General features: G+C 38.8%; 1 protein-coding gene across 1 annotated transcript in view; it reads left to right on the forward strand.

The window, feature by feature from the left end:
- The first annotated feature begins 5,935 nt into the window (after positions 1–5,935).
- The window catches only part of FAM184B (family with sequence similarity 184 member B), a 38,353-nt gene continuing 23,265 nt past the window's right edge, over positions 5,936–21,023 (forward strand). Inside the window, exon 1 of the mRNA XM_088539987.1 lies at positions 5,936–6,039. Within this exon, the coding sequence (XP_088396113.1) occupies positions 5,962–6,039 (78 nt within the window). The 5' untranslated portion in view covers positions 5,936–5,961. The remainder of the gene's footprint in view (positions 6,040–21,023) is intronic.

The following is a 21,023-nucleotide window of genomic DNA, read 5'->3' on the forward strand; positions in this document are numbered from 1 at the left end:
GGGGTCAGTCTTGTTTCAGATCTGGATCAAACCCCGATTCAAGTTAAAGAATTTTATCCACAAAATAAACTTTTTTTTTCCTTTGACATTATGTCAAGGATTATGGGGTAGATGATCTATATGTGAAGAATGGAGGATAGCAGCCTTGTAGGAAAAGATAATCTTATTTTTTAGGTTAAATTTAAAAATTCATGTTTATTCATCTGGCAAATGCATATTGTCCTACCATACATTTGTGTATGATTAAAACAGATACCTACTTCTTAAAGAAGAGTCATATTTTTTTTTATTGCCAAAATTATGGATTTGGCCTCATACTGTGCTGCTTCTCCAATAATACAGGGAGTGGCTTCTAGATGCTCAGATACAGTAGTAACCTCACACTGTATATGCTAAACACCTTTTTTCTTCCCTAAATGAAGGGTGAAATTGATCTTGTGTTAAAGATTCACAAAATACCATCATTAACAGCAAATCCTTGTTTTTTTTTCAAGATCATACTTTTTAAGGAATTCACTGGGACCTGTAAATAACAATCCTTGAAAACTGGAAATACCTTTTTTTCAAGAATATAATATGTAGCCATCTTTATATTTAATGTATTTGTACAAGAAAATTAACTTCATTACTTTTTTTTTCTACAACAGAAGTTTGCTTATGGAGACAAGGATGGAAACAGAAGAGAACAGGTAAACATGTCTTCACAAACCCAAGACTTTTCCTGTAAGTGAAATTAATACACACTCAATTACTTTTAGCCTTCTTATGTTTGACAGTCCAGTTGTTCCTGCCTGCATCTCACATGTGTAGACCAGGTTTTTCCCTGGTGAATACCTTGCAGGACCTCTGATGGATTTCATCCAGACTTTCAGATTTATTTCTTCCAGTCTGCTTTAAATAGTTCTACTAGACTTTGCATTTCTAGGTAGAAATATAAGTCAGGTTTCTGTTGTGGTTAATTGAAATCTAACCTTGTTAGATAGGCTGGCTTTCAGGATAAATATGTCACAGGATTCTCAATTCCCAATATCCTAGGTTTATAACGCACTGAATTGAGGTCACAAACAGGGCCTAAATGGTGAACATAAGGTATAGCAGCCTCCTTGGAGTATCAGCTGCTTGCTCTGTTTACCTGCTGGAGTGGTTTGCTGTGAGATGTCTCGCCTGGGACTTCCACCCAAAACCTTTACACTTGGGCTCAGGAGTCCCGTGCAGTTCCAGCAGCTCTTCAGCCCTGTCCTACCCAGTGCAGTGGTGGCCTGAGTAGGGTGAGCAGGACAGACTCAGAGATTGTGGCCAGCGCGTTTCGCAGCTCTAATGGAGAAGAGGAGGAATGATAGAAATCAAAGCCTGGGGGCTGTTCCAGGCTCTAGAAGGAAGTGTGCTCTGGTAACACAAGATTTTCTCCTCTTCTTCTTAACAATGACTCATCTGCAAATGTTCTCTTTCTAGATGCATCTTATCTTACCTCTGACCTTCTAGATTCATTCTCTTTCCTTTTGGAATCCAGTTGTTTGTGCAAACAAACTACTGCAGACCAAGCTAAACTTGCAGCAATACTATTTTCTAAGTGTGAACTTCAAATATAGGTCACTGAGTAAAAATCAGTTTGAAAATGGAAAGTCGTCGTAATCCTATTTAGTATGTATTCCAAGGCTTCTCTAACTGATGCATCTAGTGGGCTCCTCTTGCAGTGCCCATATTTAAAATATTAGCTCATAATATTACATCCAAATTAGGTTATCATTATACAATTGTAATCAGAGGTTCTGTTCATCACATTCCTCCAACACTTGTCTTTATAAAAGGCAGCTATAAAAGTGTATCTACATTTTTGAAAAAAACAATATTTTCAGTCAATCAGTAGCATTTCTGTGGGCTTTGAATTGAACTCCCAACTCCTGTTTTTTTTTTTTTTTATAAGGTGAAAAAGGTGAAAATGGTGAACCCATCATCATAATGACCCAAGATGTACCAGTGGTAGAACCATTTGCCATCTTTCTTACATTCAACTATAAACTGGCTTTGTTGGAAGTAGGATACTGAACTGGATGAACGGTGTGGCAGTTCTTATGAGCCTTCTGATTGCTTCCTCTTACTTTCCAGATTTTCCTGTATGAAAGAAATAACAGTCCCTTGATTCTCTATTCTGGTATTAAAAAGCTTCTCTGGAATCAAAATGAATTTAAATAGGGTGATAATGGTAATCATGATTTATGAATTAAATTAGAATAATACTTAGGAAGACATCTGCTTCTGCGAGACACTACCTTGCAGACTTTAAAATTCATTTTCCTGATAAAGCATTTTAATTTGAAATATTTAAAGACAGTTAATGGCTAATGATACTATCTACAGTTTTTAAATGCTAAAGCAATTGGGCTGGAAAACAGCAGTAGAGTCAAATCTGGGGGATCAGTTTAACTTTGCCCTCAGACTTATTTTAAAAAAATGCATTGACTTAGGTGATACTGTCTTTCAGATAAATAATGGGAGAATTGGGCTCTGCATTAATTGTCTTTTTGGAAAACTGTGTGAAATACATATATTAACAAGGAAGCAAAAACACATTTACAACAAAAATATCTTCTTTATATCTTGGAATATGGGATGTGAGAATCTTATAATGGTAGCTAATCTTATCCTGTATGTGGCACAAACAAAAATTATGTTTAGATATAATGGTGGATAATAATGGTGGATTGATGGACTTACCTTTCAGCTAAGATAGTGAGATAAACTGGATGAGTTTGATCTAGGTGGATCAAGACATTACTCAAGTTACACTGATGTTTAATACATATACATGATATATGTATTATGAAAGCTTATCAAAATTTGTTTCAGTCATTTAAGCAGAGGGCTGATTTGTTTCATAGCAAGAGATTTTATAGTAACTGTATCTTGGATCGAGTGTTTTCCAATTTGCCATCCCTGATGATGTTGATTTAGAGGATCTTTTAAAGATTTATTGACATTGACTGATCAACTATCCAAGAGTGTTTCTTAACTTGGAGTCAGACTTCTAGACTTAAATGTGTGACAGGACAAAATATTATTTAATTAACTCAGCAATGACAAATTGCTTTGGTGCTGTAGTATAATCATAGGAACTAAAAAGTTATTTACTTTGTATGCAGGTTGTGGGCTGAGTTGTTTCTCTCCTTTGATAGAGGGAGAAAAGCACCAAGGCACCATAAAAGTGTTACAGAAGGGGAATGCTCATTTGTGAGTTTTTTGGGTTTTTTTTGGAATCCATGTGTCAAAGCTCATAAGAAGTGGTATTCATTTCTTCGCTAACTGATCTCAGTGAATATTCCCCCAAATACATTATTAAAAAACAAACCTAAACCTCTAGTGTGTTAAACAATAACTGTTTCTATTGTACAATGATAGCATAACCCTCCATCAAAGTAAGAAACAGAACATCCTGTCACATGAAGATGTTCTTTGTGCTATGATTTTCAAAGGTTCAAAGGCTGAGAAGGCTAAAGTTCGTAGAACAAGGTCTCAGAACTGTAGTATGCATACCACGTGGCCTGATTGGAAGGACTGCAAAGAAGGATGTGAATTTTTCAGAAACTATAGAGTCTGCATATTCAACAGGTAGCAGGTAGTGAAAATGAAAGGCGTGTTTATTCATGTATGACTTATTTCTGCTAATAAAAAAGTAAATTGCTTAATCTGCCTAAGCAGTAAAGCTATAGACCCCTACAAAGTTGCTTATCTAGTTAAAAAGCCAGTGGGGATAGAATGAGTTTCTTCTATAATCTTCTTAAAACCAATGCAGCAATAATAATTCAAACCGAAGTGTGTGTGCACGTTTTCTATTTAGACTGTTTAAGTTGTATTTTAAACTGTATCTTTACAAAAACTGCTTCAGTTTCAAAAATGCTTTTGTAATCTACCTGTGTGTTTGACATGGCTCTCAAAATCTGCATTTACAGTGCGCACACTTAAACTACACTTGTGATATCTTTACTTTGTCCTTTTTACTAATCCATGAGTGATCTCTAGATCAGTAAGGAAAGAAAGGGGAAAAAAAAAAAAAAGTGAGTCAGATTCTCCTTTTCTCCTTGAAAAGCTCTGGCATTATCTACTGAAATTCTGTCACTGAAAGCAAGTATTTTGTTGAGTAGAGGAACTAACAAAACATTGAGTCTCTTATGAATTTATGCTCTGTGTTTGCGTTTTCTGGTGCATGAACTTTGACTGAAGCTTTCCCAGTATTTGAAGTTTTGCTGACAGTTCTTCCATGTCATTTCCTTTGCGGGTCTAGCAAAGACTTGATCTCGTACTGCAGCCTTTGCCAAGGGGACTATTTGCATGGGAACTTCATCCTCTACCCGTTACCTAATTTCAAAATAGAAACTGGATTATCCTTAAGTTTTCCTCCTCTCTGTCAGGACTGAACAGGTCAACTGGTTAAAAAATGAAATGGTGCTTTGCTAGAATCATCACACCACCACACACCAAAGGCTCAAGTCTTGCCTTTCCTCCCACCCCCTCCCCAATACATGAACTGCCAGCTTAAAAAAAAAAAAAAAAAACTCTTGTCATTTTCCTGGTGTATCTGAAGATCTGAGCTCCTCTTTGCTTCTTATCCAGCCTCCATCCATCCACGCCTTCAGGCCCAGGAATGTCCTCTGACACTCAGCAGAGGAAACATGAAATTGCTTGTCTTATCTATGTATCTGAGTGATAACACAGGTAACTTCTCTTAAGTACCTCTGAAGTGCATTGCATTTTTCTTAACTTGATTTGTATTTTCACTCAATTTTCCCAATTCTCATTGGAAAATAAAAGCTTATATAACTGTCCTATCCCTTTTTTGAGTGCTCTCTTGGTGGTCCTAGTAAACTCATGAACCTTATCAAAATTTGACGGATAATAAAGCCTACACCTCTTCCTCCTCAGACTGGTGACCAAGGGGAGAAGATGCCGTGACTGCATTAACTGTGTTGAACTCCCGTGTGAGTAACGCATCTCACCAGTAACAGACAGCGGGGCATCCTTGGTCCCTAATCATGGGAAAAGCTTCCTGCACCGAAGCTTCTTTCTACCTTCGGAGCTTTGGAGAGCCTCTGTCTTCCAGAAATTCAGGACTTTTTTTTTTTCTTTTTTTTTTTCTTTTTTTAATCCTAAGGTCGGATGTCCCCCGTTCTGGGCATCCCGGGCTCCCCGCCCCCCCCGCGCCCCGGTCAGCAGCGAAGGCTGCGGAGCCGCTCGCTGGGGCAGCTGCCGCCTTCCCTGCGCATCCCCCCTTCCCTGCCTTCTCTGTCTTCCCACCTTGCTTCTTTTCCTTCCCGTTTCTTCTGCTCTTGTTTAAACGCGCCTGCTAACCGTTTGCGGCTTGCTTGACCCCTTACTGTTTTTTTCTTCTTTTAAAATCATTTCATCTTAAGAGCTTGGGTTTTGTGCCACGTGCTCTCCGCATCCCTGCTTGAGCAGGGGGTTGGATTAGATGATCTCCAGGGTCCCTTCCAACCTCAACCACTCTGTGATTCTGTGATCTAAAACAAACTTCTGACTTTTTTTTCTCCTCCCCCCTCTCTCCGGCAGATTTAGAAGCCTTATCCCTTGGAGTAAAGGGGCGGGCTGCAAATAAAGAAGGAAGACGCCCGGTAAGGTGTAGTCCGTGTCCTTCCAGCCCACGTTTCCAACGTGTCCGGCGGGGACGGAGCAGCCGCCGCGCTCCGCGTCGCGCCGTGTCCCTTGCCGGGAAGGGCCGCCCTGCTCCGCTTTGGGCAGCGCCGCGGCCGCGCAACCAGATTGTCCTCGTCCCTTTGCTGGCCCGTCCGGGGCCGCAAGGGGGACCTGCCCCGAGGCGGAGCGCGCAGAAAGCGCCTCCGCGCAGCGCACCGGGATTTAACCTGCGGGCGAGCCCCGTGGTGGCGCCGCCGCTGCTGCCGCCGGGACATCGGCCGCAGGTTGGAGAGGAGGCGGCCCCGCAGCGGCCCCATGGCCTCCGGCGCGGGCCGCCCCCCGCAGCCCGCGCTCCACGTGAGGATGTGCAAGAAGATCGCGCAGCTCACCAAGGTAGGGCCCCCCCGCCTTTGGGGGACTCCCCCCTGCCAGCAGGGAAGGGGTGTTCGCAATTAGCAGCCCTCATTAGAGCGCCCAGCTCCGCCGCGGTGGGCGGTGGTGATATCCAGCCCCAAGTGCTCGGGTTGGAGGTTATTTATTTGTCTTTTTAGAGGCTTTCAAGCAATTTTGTTGCAAGCGTGCTGCTAAATTTTGGTGCTAAAGTATAATGCTGCTTGTTACCATGTGCTTAGGATATGTGCAAATAGAGCTGTGTTAAATTGCCTCAGTGAAAGACAGGAGCTGGAGAAGAGGTAGAACTGAAGGATGTAGCAGGTTGCATTGAAACTTTTAGTGAGTTCTGGGTGATACTGATAAATATCATGAGGATCTTCAACATCGTGATCAGAAGCAAGAGAAAATGGGTAGCAGGTATCTCCTATACTATTCTTATGCTGCCCTTTAGTCACTGAGGGGAAAAAAGGCTATTTCCTAGCCCTGCTACTCCTGTAAAATACCAGCGTTTACATGTTCTGCAAGCTTCCCCACAATTCATAAAGGTATATAACCTCTCCCTCTTCATTAGAATTGAAAAAGCACCAACTGTACGTGTGGAATGAAGGTAACGTGATGGGAACGTAGGGTGGCTTACTGGTTCTAGGTGCTGTTATTCTCATGTAAGGAGAGTGTGGATCTGGTAACATATATAGAGAGGAATATTTATACAGGGGTTACTTATATATACTTATATATGCATATATTTACACTTATATATGTAGATGCTTAGACTGTATTTTTATATAATAATACTTGTATGCAATCTAATACTTTTTTTCCCATGAATGTGTGTATTACACTTTAACATACACTGTGATTCTGTAATAATTGTAAACTGTCCAAATGCACGTCAATTTTTTATTATTTCAAAAAGGACTATGTTTTAGCATTGAGTTCCGTACAAATTCTTAGAGAGAGGTGCTGCTTATTTGTTGATACCATTCCCAGTTCCTTTCACCCACAGTGAAATACACGTGAAGGATAACAGCAAATTAGAGTAAGATTTCCTGAACAGTCCCTTTGCTTTCTGTCTGTTCACTGTCTCTCTTTACCTTCACCCTCCAAGTCATTTTCTCATACTGAAATTATTTGTTTCATAGCATAGAAAGTTTGCTGAGTGAATGTGAGTTGATCCTTTAGTATCACTTCATTTTTTTCTCTTTTTATTAGAAAAGCAATAGCTGTGCTTCTATTTTTTGATAGCAGATTGCACTTCCCGGTAACAGGAACTGGAGGATCCCCCTCTCTCTCTTGCTGATGGATGACCCAATTTCTCAAGAGCAGTCTTAGCCTGCTAACGGGATCTGTGCAGGGAAGCTTGTGTTCAGCTTCTCAGCTCTGTGAATTCATTTTCTATAAAGATTATTGTGCTTTCCTTTATATATAAAGTGAAGATTATTTTTAAGGCCTCTCTATGCAACTTAATTTTGGGAAAAAGTATCATTCTCTTCTGAAAACATTATCTCAATTTATAAAGCTTCTCTTTGCATTGGGGAAAAAATTCTGAAAACTATTTTATCAACAAAAAGAGGAAAAAATTACTCCAATGCAAAATATCCTGGTGAAATTTTATTAAGGCCTTAATGAAGTTACATATTTTTCCCCCTTAACCTTATGATAAATTTCTGCTTATAAAAAGTTGGAGGAATAATTTACTTATTTTAAATATAATTCATCCTCTTGATACTGCTAAGTCATCTAAAATAAAGAATTTTTATACCTGAAGCTCAAAAAAATGCTTCTTAAAACAATCATCGTGTTGCAGAAAATGATTTATAAGAATCAATTTTCTTTAGAATAAAACCATGCTTATAGAGTACTCAGGGCAGTCTTAGAATTTTAATCACATGCTTTTCCTTTTAAACTCTGGGTAGGATAGTGCTATACTAGAAACAGACATCCATCCCAAAATTGAAAAAGCAAAATCTGATACCAGTTTTGTCCTGGGAACTTTCAGAAGTTCTTTTGAAACATCTCTTTCCTTGGCCATGTTGGAGTTGAGGTGATTATGGTAAACATTCCCTTAACTTTAAGTTGCCTGTAGCACTAGTCTTTCCTGACTGGAATCTAACACTGCTCTCTGTTCTCTAGCTACTTCCTGCTCAAATTTTTCAGTGGTGGGGAAATAATATTTTGTGAATGATCTAATGACTTTATCAACTTGGTATTATGCCAGAAGGAGAAATGAATGTAAAATGTTTAAATTAGATATAGGATACAGGGAATTGTATCCTGGCTCTCTACTACATAATCAGTAGTGACCTCCACTTCCTACCCTCAAAGTTGAGCAGTTTGCAAAGGCACCAACAGAAGAACCCAGCTGATCAGGCAGTAGCATCTTTGCATGAAGTGCTGGTAACATGATAAGACATGGGCTGGATAACTTATGTATTGCATACCACATATTTGTAGTTTCACAGTCCTGCTTTCTTCAGATAACATTGCATCTCTCTTCAGATGAACTATGCTTTGAGTTTTCAGAACAAAATTTGTAAGATTTATAAACTTACAGAAAATGAATCAGAAACATTCAGCTTGCGAATAGAAATGTCCATCTCTAGCTGTAACTCCCAGGTACAAATAATACAGCTCAGATGATATTTTTCTGCAACCCTAGTGTGTTCAGCTCAATAGGGACTTAAAGTTAGTGCATTTTCCTGGTGGTATCAGAATGCATGACTTTTTTACTCATAATTTAGTCTTCTCCATCAGAAATTTCAGCTTTGATGCACGAGACTTTGTGCTTGCAAATTCTTCATATTTCTGATCTATTTCTTTTCCTGTTTTAAATGCATGGGATTTTTACTTAGAAACTTAGGGCTCACTGCTGTCTTGTGTTATGCAGTTTTTAACCCCCACTGGGTATTGCATGATTTTCATGTGCTTATTGATTCTCGGGACAGTCCTTTTCACTTGAGATAGGATGAGAAATGCAAATGAACTCAGTGTTGCACAGAGTGAATCAGCTTTCATTTAAGAGGCATTTTTGGCAGGCTGGCAACAACCAGATATACTGCAGGCATTCATGATATTCAGGCATCTTTTTGAACATCTGCCTGTGGGACTCAAACCCAACCTGCTGCTCTGGACTTGAGTCTCTGGAAGGAGCCTAATTGGAATAACTAGAGTAGCAGGGAGAATGGTGATATTTGCAAGTGATCAGAGAGCTGTCTAAGTCACAAGATAGCCCTTTCATACTTTCCTTCCTTGGGAGAAATTCTTGGAGACCCACAGAGTATTAATGAGGGTAGATTGTTACCCTGAAACTCACTTTCCTTAGGGATCCATCTGGTTATTTGGGAGCTTTGTTGCAAGAAGCTGATTTTTAATTACGCTATTTCTGGTTAAGTAGATTATGTTAGTCATACAAGCGGCCTGGAACAAATTTTGTTTGTTTGTTGAAAACTATGGGTCTGAAGAGAGGAACTGTCAAGAGTGCTGACACAGGGAAAAGCCAATTGCTGATAAAACACTGTAAGATTTTATTTGTTGTTTATTTTTATTTTCTTTTTCATGAGAACTGAATGTCTCATAGGCACATGTATGCTCCTCTTCTAGAACAAGAAACACAAGCAGGTATTCTTTAATCACCGGTTGGAGTACCTGAAAATGTTGTATACTCCAGCTGCCTAATCCCCCTAGTCACCAGCTCAGTCAGCAGTATAGAAAAATATGAACATTATCAAATAAGCTTCAATGGGAAATCTGGCAGATAAGCAAAAAAGTTGCTCTCATTAGTTATTTGAAGAAAGATATCTTTATGCAAGTGTATAAGATATACTCTCATATTTAGTTCCATTAGCTCACCTTTACAGATGGAATCTTATAGAAGATTTAACAAGGGGCCTGGGATGTATATCAGAGTGTAGACTATTTAGTCCACTCCAGTGTTTTGCAGTATCGTTCTGTGCCAAATCTTTTAACTCTTTGTATTTTAGTGCCCAGAGGGAAAAAAAAAAAAAAAAAGTTTGGCAGTACTAGGATTTAATGTGTTTAAAATACAGTGGTTTGCTCTGGAAGTGCCTGTCAACTGTGCAACTGTTTGAGCACCTCGAACATCCACCCATCTTTATAGATGAAATATGTTGCCTTTTCATAAAATTTAAGCTAAGTTCCTTGATCTTATTTATTGTGATGCCTTAACAGTGCTCGATAATCAGTTCTTACGGTGCCTCAGCTGAAGTGCAGTTAGTTGTTGCTCTGCTTCAAGGCTTTTTTGATCTCAGTTCTCCAGAGAGGTATTCAGTATTCTACAGAAATGAACTGTAACAGCATAAAAACTAGGATTATGCTTTTGGAACAGCAGTGTTTTTCCCTGAGCAAGAAATATACTGATTTCCATATTTACAAAGGAAGAGATCTTTTTATAAAGGTGCTTACACTATGTCCTAAGAAGACTAACCAAATCAACCCCATGTATTTTACTTGGTTTTATAATTTTTATTTACAATTATCTTCTGGATATGAAAACTAGCATGGTTTTTGCCTATCAGTTGACAAAAAAAATGCAAATTAAGGTGAGGTCTCTCAACCTTATTGTCATAACTGTCTTCTCCTGGATCTTTATGTCAATGTGTTGTATCATGTTATTAACATTATGTTATTAAACTGGTCAAAAACACCATTAAAACCACTGTTCCTATTAGAAAGCATTCCAGAATCTCATTATCTAGATGGCTAAAAGTATATTTTTTTAAATCTATAGATCTTGCACTACCCATTTTAATTTTCTTGTACCTCGAATTAATTTACTGACTTCCTCCTACCCCCCCCCATCAGTTGTTATTTTGATGCATTTAGGTAATAATCATATCCTCTCTTAGCCTTTGCTGTACAAAGCTAAGCAAGCAAAATCTCCGATTTTGTCTCATAAGAATTCTGAGTATTCATTCCTTGCACCTCTTCTAATATGAACTCATCTTCCTTGGTCCTCATTGCAAGAATCATACACTAACATGGATTCCAGACAGCTAGCAAAGATCTTTGGGCAAGACTGAAAATGAGGAAGCACTGAAATAACACCTTTGAATTATGTGACTCTTCAACATTTGAAAGTATTTAAATATTTTGAAGAGTTAAGCCAGGATGTTTGGCAGTCTTTGGTTTTTATGGTTAGAAATCTTTTTGCCCCAAGCACACTGAAGATCAAGTTTGCCATGTTTGTATGTTGTATCTACTGTTCGGGATTCACATTCAAAAATGTTGCTGTAATACTTGCATACTCCAGTGTCACACCGTAGGTGAGTGCGTAATGGCAAAGAATCTCAGCTTTTCCCAGGTCTGCAGTCTAAACACTTTCTATATAATTTTAGCTTTAAGCTGCTCTCTTCAAAGTTACAAATAGTGATGAATATTCAAAATATATTGCTTTTCCTGTGGGTGTTCTTGGGATTTTTATGTATTAGAATTACCTTTTTGCTATACAGATTTTTACAGCAACTTCACTGACTCTACAGAAATCAGACTGCTGTAATAATCGACAACTAAAAGCTACTTTAGTAATGGGAATTATGGACCAAATTCAAAGCACTCTTTCAAGGTACTTTTACTTACTGTTTTTATATAAAAGGTCATTTTTATCAATATGTGTATTACAGGGAAAATTTAATTAAACAGTGATGTATTAGTTGCACAGAAGAAAATTGCTTGATTTTAGCCTTTCAATATTCTAGTTTTTCATCACTACTCTACAAAAGTATGGTTTTAAGTGACTTTATAGACTGTATACCTCCCTGCTAACAATTTCTTAAGTGATGTAACGATGGCAACATTTTACAATGGAGAAAATACCCCAATTAATTAGAAGTCAGTACTCAGAAATTAGCTCAGTTAGCTTAAGATATTCTTAGTCTCTTAAATATTCCAGAGCCGTGAATTTAGATTTCTAAACATGCTGTTGTGTTATATATGGTGCACGAAATATTTATATCGGTGCAGCATTTTGTTCCTTTTCCCTATTTCATGATGAAGTTATGTCTTCATTAGGTGTTTACATTTTATTAATAGAACTGTTGCACCGAAGTAGAAGTACAAGTTTCCATGAGTGTAGCGAGATCTTTATCATGTTAGCAGTCTTGCTATAAAATGCGCTTTTACTTAGGCACATACAACCAAACAGGCTGCTTCTATAGGGTGCTGAAGGACACTTAGGGAGTGGTGGGTCCTCAGCCCTTGGCCTGTACTTTTCATAGCAACAGGTAGGAATGTGATTTTTTATTTATTTATTTATTTTTTTCTTCCCCCTGCTTGTGCTGAAAGCCATTAGGAACCAGGATGTGAATATTTTTAGACCTGTGCCAAGGCTGAGATAATTTATCCTGCCCCTCAGCAGTGCATGTTAATCAGGCTTGGCTTTGGTGATTCAAACTTGGTGTTTTACTTTCTGTACATTCACTTGTTCTGCTACCACCTGAGCCTTTAGGAGACATCACATAACCTTATTTTTCAGGAAACTTTACCCTTTTTTTTTAAGGAAGATCACACCTTTTTGATGTAGTTGTCACTCAGAATTTGTATGACTTTTACCTTCAGACATTTAAACACAGTTTTAACTTAGAGCATACATGTAGTTCCAGTGTATCACTGAGTCGGTTCTTATGTTTCAGTACACTCTTACGCCTGGCTGTTTTTCAAGCTCAGGGTTTGAGACATTGAGTGCTGTATGTCTGTTTGTTCTTTTAGGCAGAGTGATTTTTTTCTTTCGCTGTTGTTTTTGGGTGTACGTGCCATGCAGGTTACAGGCTGGCATGCAGTCCTTCTTGCTGCATTTTAGCAGCTGTGCAGGTTTGCAGCACTGCATACACAAGCATGACCACATCCAGCTATATCATTCATACTTGTTTCTGCTTGTAACAGTTCCAATAACTTATCTGGGCAATACAGGCAACATACTACAAGAACTCAGCAACTAGACATCTACAGGACATGTTGCTAAATCTTTACTTTCAGCTAAAAGTTTTAGAAGTAAATGAGTGTCTTCTGTTCAGACTCCAATATTGTCTCACCACTGCTTGTTTTTACATATAGACTGCGCAAGTCCAAATTGCCCCCCTGTCCTCCTCCCCCAACAATTTGTTAAATATGAACCAAACATATGGCTGAATTTTCAGTGGAATACATGGAAATAAGGCCTTTCAGTTTTTTCTACTGACAGAGTTGTTGCTTTCACTTCTCTACTAAAACTCACCTACACTACAATGACTTAAAACAGACAGAAGATATCGATACAAGTGTGACTTTTCTTCAAGAAATCTTTGATTTCCTGCATATTAGCTATCTGAAACAGTTTTATAAGATGGAGCTGAACTCATCAAAGAATGTAAAAGTCAGACATTTAGAAAGAAGTTAGAAATCTTAGACCTCAGCAAGAACTTCCCCAAGTTCAAGATATTATATAGGGTGAATAGAAAATCTGATTACTTGGTCTTAATTCTGCATGCCCACATACACACATAAATACACAAAGTGCATTTTCTTTATCAATGAATAAGCATTCTCTTTATCCATGAATAAGCATAACCTTTTCAGTGTTTTCATATAGTCCTGTGTAATTTTTAATAGATAGAAATTTTTAGCTAATTTCAATTTTACTGAAAAATAATTTGATCCTCTGTGACAGCATTTGAATACAAATTAATCTTATTAAATACACTCTGGTTCAATTTGAATCACACAACTGTAACAAAGAAATAAAAGCATATCTCATTTAAATGGCCTACTAACTGATATTTATTCCATTTTGCAATTATGCACAAAATATACAAAAAAAAAAAAGCCTTTGCAATTTAGCTTTTGCAAAATGATTTCAAAATTTAGTTAAGAGTTTGGACTGCTAAGATGTAACGCAATTCAAAAACTGTAAACAAAAGGTTCGTAACCCGTCAGATTGTAGGGAGGCAGATGCTACAAAGATCTGGGTTAGAGCTCGCCTTATTTCACATATTAATTAATGATGTGGAAGGAAAAATGAACAACATTAAAATTCATAGATGATACTAATTCAAAGGGAATCATAAGCACCTAAACACCTCCTCGGAAAGGAGGAAAAAATGAATATAGATGGCAGGGAGGAGAGGGGAAAGGACTGTCCGTTTGAAGAAAGACTGGCTTTTTCCAAAAATATAAGAACAGAGAGAAAAAATACCCTGAAAATGAATCATGGGGACAAGCATAGAAAACTGTTAGTCTTGATTAAAATCCAGAGGATCAAAACAAATTACTCTTCAATAGTTAATGAGGAAATCCTTCATTAAAGTAGATAATCATAATAGCTTAATGCCCAATATTTGTTTTGTTTTTTAAAATGTTTCTAAGACAACACTAAGTGGCTATACTGAAATTAAGGCAATAGGAAGTGAAGAAGACAGAATACAAATGAGTCCTTTCCTGTGAGAATTCAAACCTGTTTCTTCTCGTCAAAGTATGGCACTTTTCCCCAGATCTGTGTAGGAAAGCACAGCTGGAAAATTATATATGTAGAAGAAATATCAACCACCAACCCATCCATTAAATATCTGGAATAATTAATTACACCCATTGTATTAGAAACTTGTGTTGGGAAGGGAGAAAAATGCTCTTTGGAGGCATTCGGATGACTAATCTAGATGAGACATGTATGATGAAATGCCTGGTGGTCAGTGAGATGGATGCATAGAAAAGATGCTCCTGAGGATGAAGAAATACATAGGGTTTTCCTCATTGTTTCTTTGTGGTAATTACTACTAGTCTCGTCTGACCTCCTTCTCTAGTACTTATGTTTCAGAACAGTCATGGAGTTTCCTTGTCAAAATCAGAGGAGTCTTTAATATTTCCATGGTCTGGAAATATCAGAAAATCTATTTCCTGAGATGCCAAAGATGCACTGCATGTACCCAGAGTAATAGCAGAAGGATTTCTGGCCTGAGGAGGCCAAAGAGGGGATAAAAGGACTTAAACTGAGTAGACTTTATGGAGTAGTCGCAGATGACATCTGCCTTCAGCAACGCACACACGGGCTGTGGGCTGCATGTGAGCTTCCCAGCAGAAGAATCCTGCTCTAGATTTAACTTCTGTGATTCTACAGTCTAATTCTGCTTTTTTAAAAATTTTGAGATACTGCGTTGGTGCATTTTTTACCACTTTTTCTGGTTGTGTAAACATTCTTGCAAATATATTTTTGCTTTAGAGAGTGAACTTTTACAGAGACCTGTCCACTTAGAGACTACAAATACAAATAAGGGACAGATGAATATCTCTTTAGTGAAATATAAACCAGGGCTAATTTTGTATTTGGTTGCAAATAGATCATGTGCAATATCTATATCCAGTATGCTAAGGTTTTATTTTTTTTTATGTTCAGTATTCATTCACCATGCTAGATTTAAAAAAAAAAAAAGGGGGGGGGGAAGTAAAACATAGAAAAAAAAGAACAAAGGTATCTCACTTACTTGTATAAAGTTTAAATTAAGAGGCAAAAAACAAGGGAGGGGTAAAAGGAAGCAAGAGACATGCCGAAAGAGAAGAAAGAGAATAGTAATCTGGACATTTTATGCTTATTCTTTCTGGATACATTAAATCATAAAATACGTCACAATACTAAAATATAATTCATGGCACATGTAGACAAGAGGTCTTTCATCCTCATTCCTCAGCTAATGAAAAATACAAATAACATGGACAAGCTGGGGCGTTGAGGAGGGAGCGACGCTGCGCGGTGAGCTCCTGACCCAGAGGCACCCTCGCAGTCTAGACACAGGCAGTTTTCCTGCGGGGCCGTTGGCTCTTCCTGTGCTGTCCTCTCATCCAAAAGGGCGTTTTAACTTTGTTGAAGCTGTAGATGAAAGGATTTAGGTTGACTGTGCATGGAAGGAGAATACCCAGACGCAGAAGCCCTGCTTGGCGCGCAGGGTAGGATGCGTTCTGGCGCGGCCCACACGCGCTGCAGCCCTCCTGCAGCCCAGGAGCTGCCAAGGGCAGGGAAGAGCGTCCAGGGCCGCCAGCTCGGCGTCTGGGCGCGCGGCTGGGAGCTGCTGGCGCCCGTGCCCTCTGGAGCCTGTTTGCTACATGATGCTGGGTCACCCGAGCTGGCTCTCCGACGAGCTCGCATCCGCGGAGCTCACTGCGTCCCAATTATAGCTTCTAAATTTAAAAGCACACATAGGTTTTGGAGAGAGGCCACCACTGAGAGCTACAGCTGAGTCCCCACCTCTGAGCTTGCAAACTCCGCTGAGTGTAAGGTAGCCCTGAACTCTCTGTGTCTCTGACTTTGACCTCTTATCCGTTCACCTTCTGCATGGATACACAGAAGTTTGAGGTCAAGAAATTTTCTCAAAATACCCTTAATAACTTGCTGACTGTTTGAGACAAATTGTGTTTGTTTTGTTTTATAAGTGAAAGGCAATATCATTATGATTTGTGTTGATTCAAGGTATCTTTAGTGCACAGGGATGAGTGAGCCCTGAACTTGGTATTTCTTACCAAAAGAATTGTGTTTTATAGCATTTTTATCTTTAGTGATATGGTAATAACATATGCAGTCTGAAGACTCACAGAATGAATTTTGGATGTTCTTCTTTACAACTCCAGCTTTTGAAAACAAAGCTGTTCAAACCAGAGCTGAACTTTTACTTCAAAGGAAAATAAGTTTCTTTAGTTGGTGCTTTTGTGAGGTGCTGCAACCTTCTATTTTAGAAGACTAAAAACATAAGCCAAATAAAAAAGCTATTTAATAATACATAAAATACAGAACTTTTTGTGATGTTAAAGATATTCTTTAGTTTTAATTTTAGGTTCTGAAACATTTCTGAATACTTGGGTGACGATATTCTGTCATACAAGCACGTAAATGGGTAGCATGAGTAGTCATTGGAACTACCTGAGTGCATTTTTTTTTTTTCTTGTGCTTTCAGGAAGCCCTAGAAGACCCAAGGGAAGATTTGAGGCTTTTCTTAAGGTCGCTAACCATATATTACAGTTCATATATTATCATTCAGTTAAATGAAGCATAGGGGCCCTGTTGTAAATCTGACTTGGCACCATAGCTAACCATTGCCTAGACAGTCTGTCCCTTCTTCAGAGTTAGAACGGACAAGGTATCCCTGTGAGTTCTTACTAGAGTATTAATTTGACAATTGTGCGAGCCGGTTTTATTTTCTAGTGTGTATAGTTATGGTAACAGAGGAGAGTAGTGTATACACAGCCATTTCTGTCACAAAGTGAGTTTTCTCCTCGTAATTTTGTTGTCATTTCTCTTAAAAGAGACCATTTCAAGGCAGACAATTTCTCGTGCTTCCTTTGGAAGTGTATAAAGTTCCTAGAAACAAACTCGGCTGCTCCCGAGGGTGAGATACTACTGCTACCAGGTAAACAGCGGTGAGTGGCCCCCTGGTCTCTGTCACCTGTAGCAAGTAGTTAGCAAGGGGGACCCGTCACCTCCCCTGCTTTGCTTAGGGTGCTCTCGGGTGTACCCTGCTCAGCGCCCCCCTCCAGAGCCTTTTGGCTTAGTCTGAAGTCTGCACTATCACTCCCTTCTTTTTCCTGTTAGTTATCCCATGGAATGAGGGCCTGTTCTCATGGTGTTTCTTTTAGCCCTTTCTTCATCAGGAAGGATTTGATTCATTACATCTGCCCACTAGCCCGGGCCTGGAAGAAGAAGTTTTTTGCTTTTTTCCGATTCTTTTTATCAGCAACATTCCTCTCTGTACTGAGGCTCCGTAGCCTCAGTTCTTATTCAGCCAATGAAGCAACTTGCTAGAGCAGTTTGTTCATAATGGCAAGAACAGAGTTGGTTAAATCCGCTGCTAGAAAGCAGATCAGTCTTTTTCAGGGTGAATCCTTTAGGTTTGTCTTCATTGACCAGGTTCAATTGATTTTTGTTTGCTTGTTTGTTTTGTTATTTTGCATCACCATGAAAAAGCTGGAAGGAAATAAGATACCATTTAGATTTAGGGCACTGAGAAGATAAAACAGGACTGAGACAATGTATTCATATTCACAGCACTGCTAATTCCCCAGTGCGTGCTGTGCAACAGTGTTTCTGCCGACCTGCCATACAGTTCAGCTGCTGGAAAATCAGTGTGTTCCCAAATGCACATAGAGCTCAGGAGAGCTCTAAGGAGGCAGTAACCAGCGTGTTGTGCTGAATAACTCAAGCAGTGATATCACTTCCTTTATATTAAGGCAGCTCTCTGTGCTGTTCAACTGTTTTGAGTTTGCAAGTTGCTAAAAAGCAGTTTTAGAGCTGCTTTTAAAAAGCCTTTTATGAGCACAACAGGGGAGAGGTTTATACCATGTTATCCAGCAAAATATATACTCCACAAGGTACAGGGCCTGAAATTGCTTTTCAGTGTTTTTCCTTCCAGCAGAAAGCAGGTAAAGTCCCAGACTAATTTCACATGACTTAAGTCTTTTAAATGAAGTACTTGGGATAGGAATATTGTAGCCCTGGAGGTTTATATTATATAAGGAATGCATGAGGGACCTAAATTTTAGGGGCAGTGAGCAGAAATCCTTTGAAAAGTAAATCTCTTGAGACTTTTACTGAGGAATCAAATTCAGCAGTCAACTCTGAAGATTAAGAACTTGCATTTTCAAGTCAAAATTCTTCATTGTGGTTCTACCTACTGTTGAATGAAAGCACAGGAATAATTGGCAGAGCAGGGAAGTGAGTTTCTGCAAGTACTGTAGATAACTCACCTAAGATTTTGGTGATAACTATTAACGTAGAGGCTCTGCAGTGCAGTCTAATGATCAGTGCAATTTGGGAAGTTCCTATCTATAGTGAAGTCAGAGTTGAGACACTCGCAGTTTCCACTGGCAGACTGGGTACAACATAACGCAAGACAGGCAGTGCTGATACACTAGATAAATTCATCAAGAGTGGAAATTTTTGAATCATGAAAGCCTACTAGTTCTGCTAAGTTCTACTAATGTATTTGCATCTTGTTAATGGTACGAAACAAAGAGATTTTGTCGGTATCATTGGACCCAGCGAACTGAAGTGTTGCCTAAACTAATGATTGCCCATTCCAAGCCTATAGGGAAAATTAATCCTTCTCCTTGTAGTTTTTATGACTATTTTTATGGCGTGAATATTTAAAGGGGGATCACAGAATGATCTGAGTTAGAATTTTTGGAGAGAGGGAATCCACTTAGTATCCTGAAACTATCTCTGTTCAAAAGAAAAATAGTTAAAAATAACAGAGGATAGTTATCAGGATGTAATCTGAGTCCAAAGTATATACAAATCTAAATGTACACTTTGTGTCTTCTGGAACATGATGATGTTATTCTCTTTCATGTATTAATCCACGAGCCTACCCAGACTGTTCCGCATTTGTGAGCTCTTCAAGGCTTCTATATCTGTTTCATTACTACCAGGACTGGAGTGGAGTTTATGCAAGATGTATTTCTGTGTTTGCTTTTATTTATGGATGACTGAAATTCAATATGTTGCTCAGTACATAAATAGCGTAGATGTAGCTGAGCAAACTCAAGGACTCTGAAGACATCCTGAGGGAGTAGCAGGCTGCAGACTTGTGACATTTAAGTGTGGTTTTAGGCTTGTTGGTCTCTTAATTGAGACCTTCCCTGAGGAAGGACTGAATTCTAGTAAAATCAAAACATTGGCTGTAATCTCCTTTCTAGGTTTATATATTTAAGACTATTGTTTTCTCAAATAATGTCTAAGAATGTTTCCATTAACCTCTCTGGACTCAGGCCCTGCTCATAATAGCTGTTGTAGGTTTTATGTAATTTCCAGACCTGCTTTTGTAGAAGGATAAGCTATATAGGGGGGGGAGTGGAGGAAAACCTCCATGTATAAGTTAATGATCGGAGTATTATTGTTCTTGAATTAGATACCTATGTCCTTTCATACTACAATTTCGTATGAATGTGATTAGTGGAAAGTCTGTCGGGGATTCGGTAATACCCTAAGTGACCTGGTCTGAAAAGATGTCTTGTATCATAAAGGATAGCCCTATCTTTTAGAGAAAATGGATGGAAAATATCTATATATCAGTTTCTCTTATGTGTGTTGGCAGATGCACAGTTCAGTGTTAATTTTGAGCTATCTGTGAAAAAGATTACCCGCTAGCAAATTCATCTTGCTTGGCCCTTTCTGGTATCTAGTTACACCAATAAATCTGTCCATATATACACGGATAGATAGCTTAAAACATCACAGGAGATTTTGAATGCACAAAAATTACTGCTTAAGACTTACTAGGGTTGATGGTATGAATGGCTTGAACATATGTAATAATATGAAATAAAAATAAAGATATATTTTATATAAAAAGTAGTTACAAACTAATCCTGCTTCCATACCCACTGACCTTAATAGAAACTGGATTAGGCACCATATCAAGGCAAGTTCTATTTTTGGAGTTCTATATAACTACCTTGTAGTTCAGCATGGACCTGTACTGGTTTAGACCATGAGTCCTTCATTGTGGGCTACAGTGAGCTTTCTTGATGATAGTAATGTGTGCTTGTACAGCAGCTTCTGTGAGAGGGCATCAGTACTAGCTGAAGGCTTCTTGGGGTTATAATTTCTATGAAAGTCATGAGAATTATTATTATTACGCATTTTATTAAATTTCAAAAAGTTCAGGCTCATTGTTTTAAAAAGTTGCTTGTTGTCACAGAGGCTCTCCCCGAATCCACTAAAGCTGAATCTCGAAGATAAATAGGCATTACAGAAGTGCATTAGAAAGCTTTATTTGAACCCACTCAAAAGGGGCTTTCACTGGAGCAGCAGCTATCACGAAATACTGACCAAAACCTGACTCACCTGCCCTGCAGTTGGGGTGCACCTAATGGTGCCTCCTCAGTGGTGTTTTAGCTCCAGTCAGGAGTGCACAGTTTTACCCTTCTTATGAACTTTGCTTTCATTCACATCACCAATCAGAGTGATTTTGGTCCATGTGAGCGTGGTGTCAGGTCCTCAGGATCTCAGGTTT

Source organism: Tinamus guttatus, unplaced genomic scaffold (assembly GCF_059628265.1).
Source record: "Tinamus guttatus ecotype Peru unplaced genomic scaffold, ASM5962826v1 Tinamus_guttatus_pri_ptg000052l, whole genome shotgun sequence".
Lineage (NCBI taxonomy): Eukaryota > Metazoa > Chordata > Aves > Tinamiformes > Tinamidae > Tinamus > Tinamus guttatus.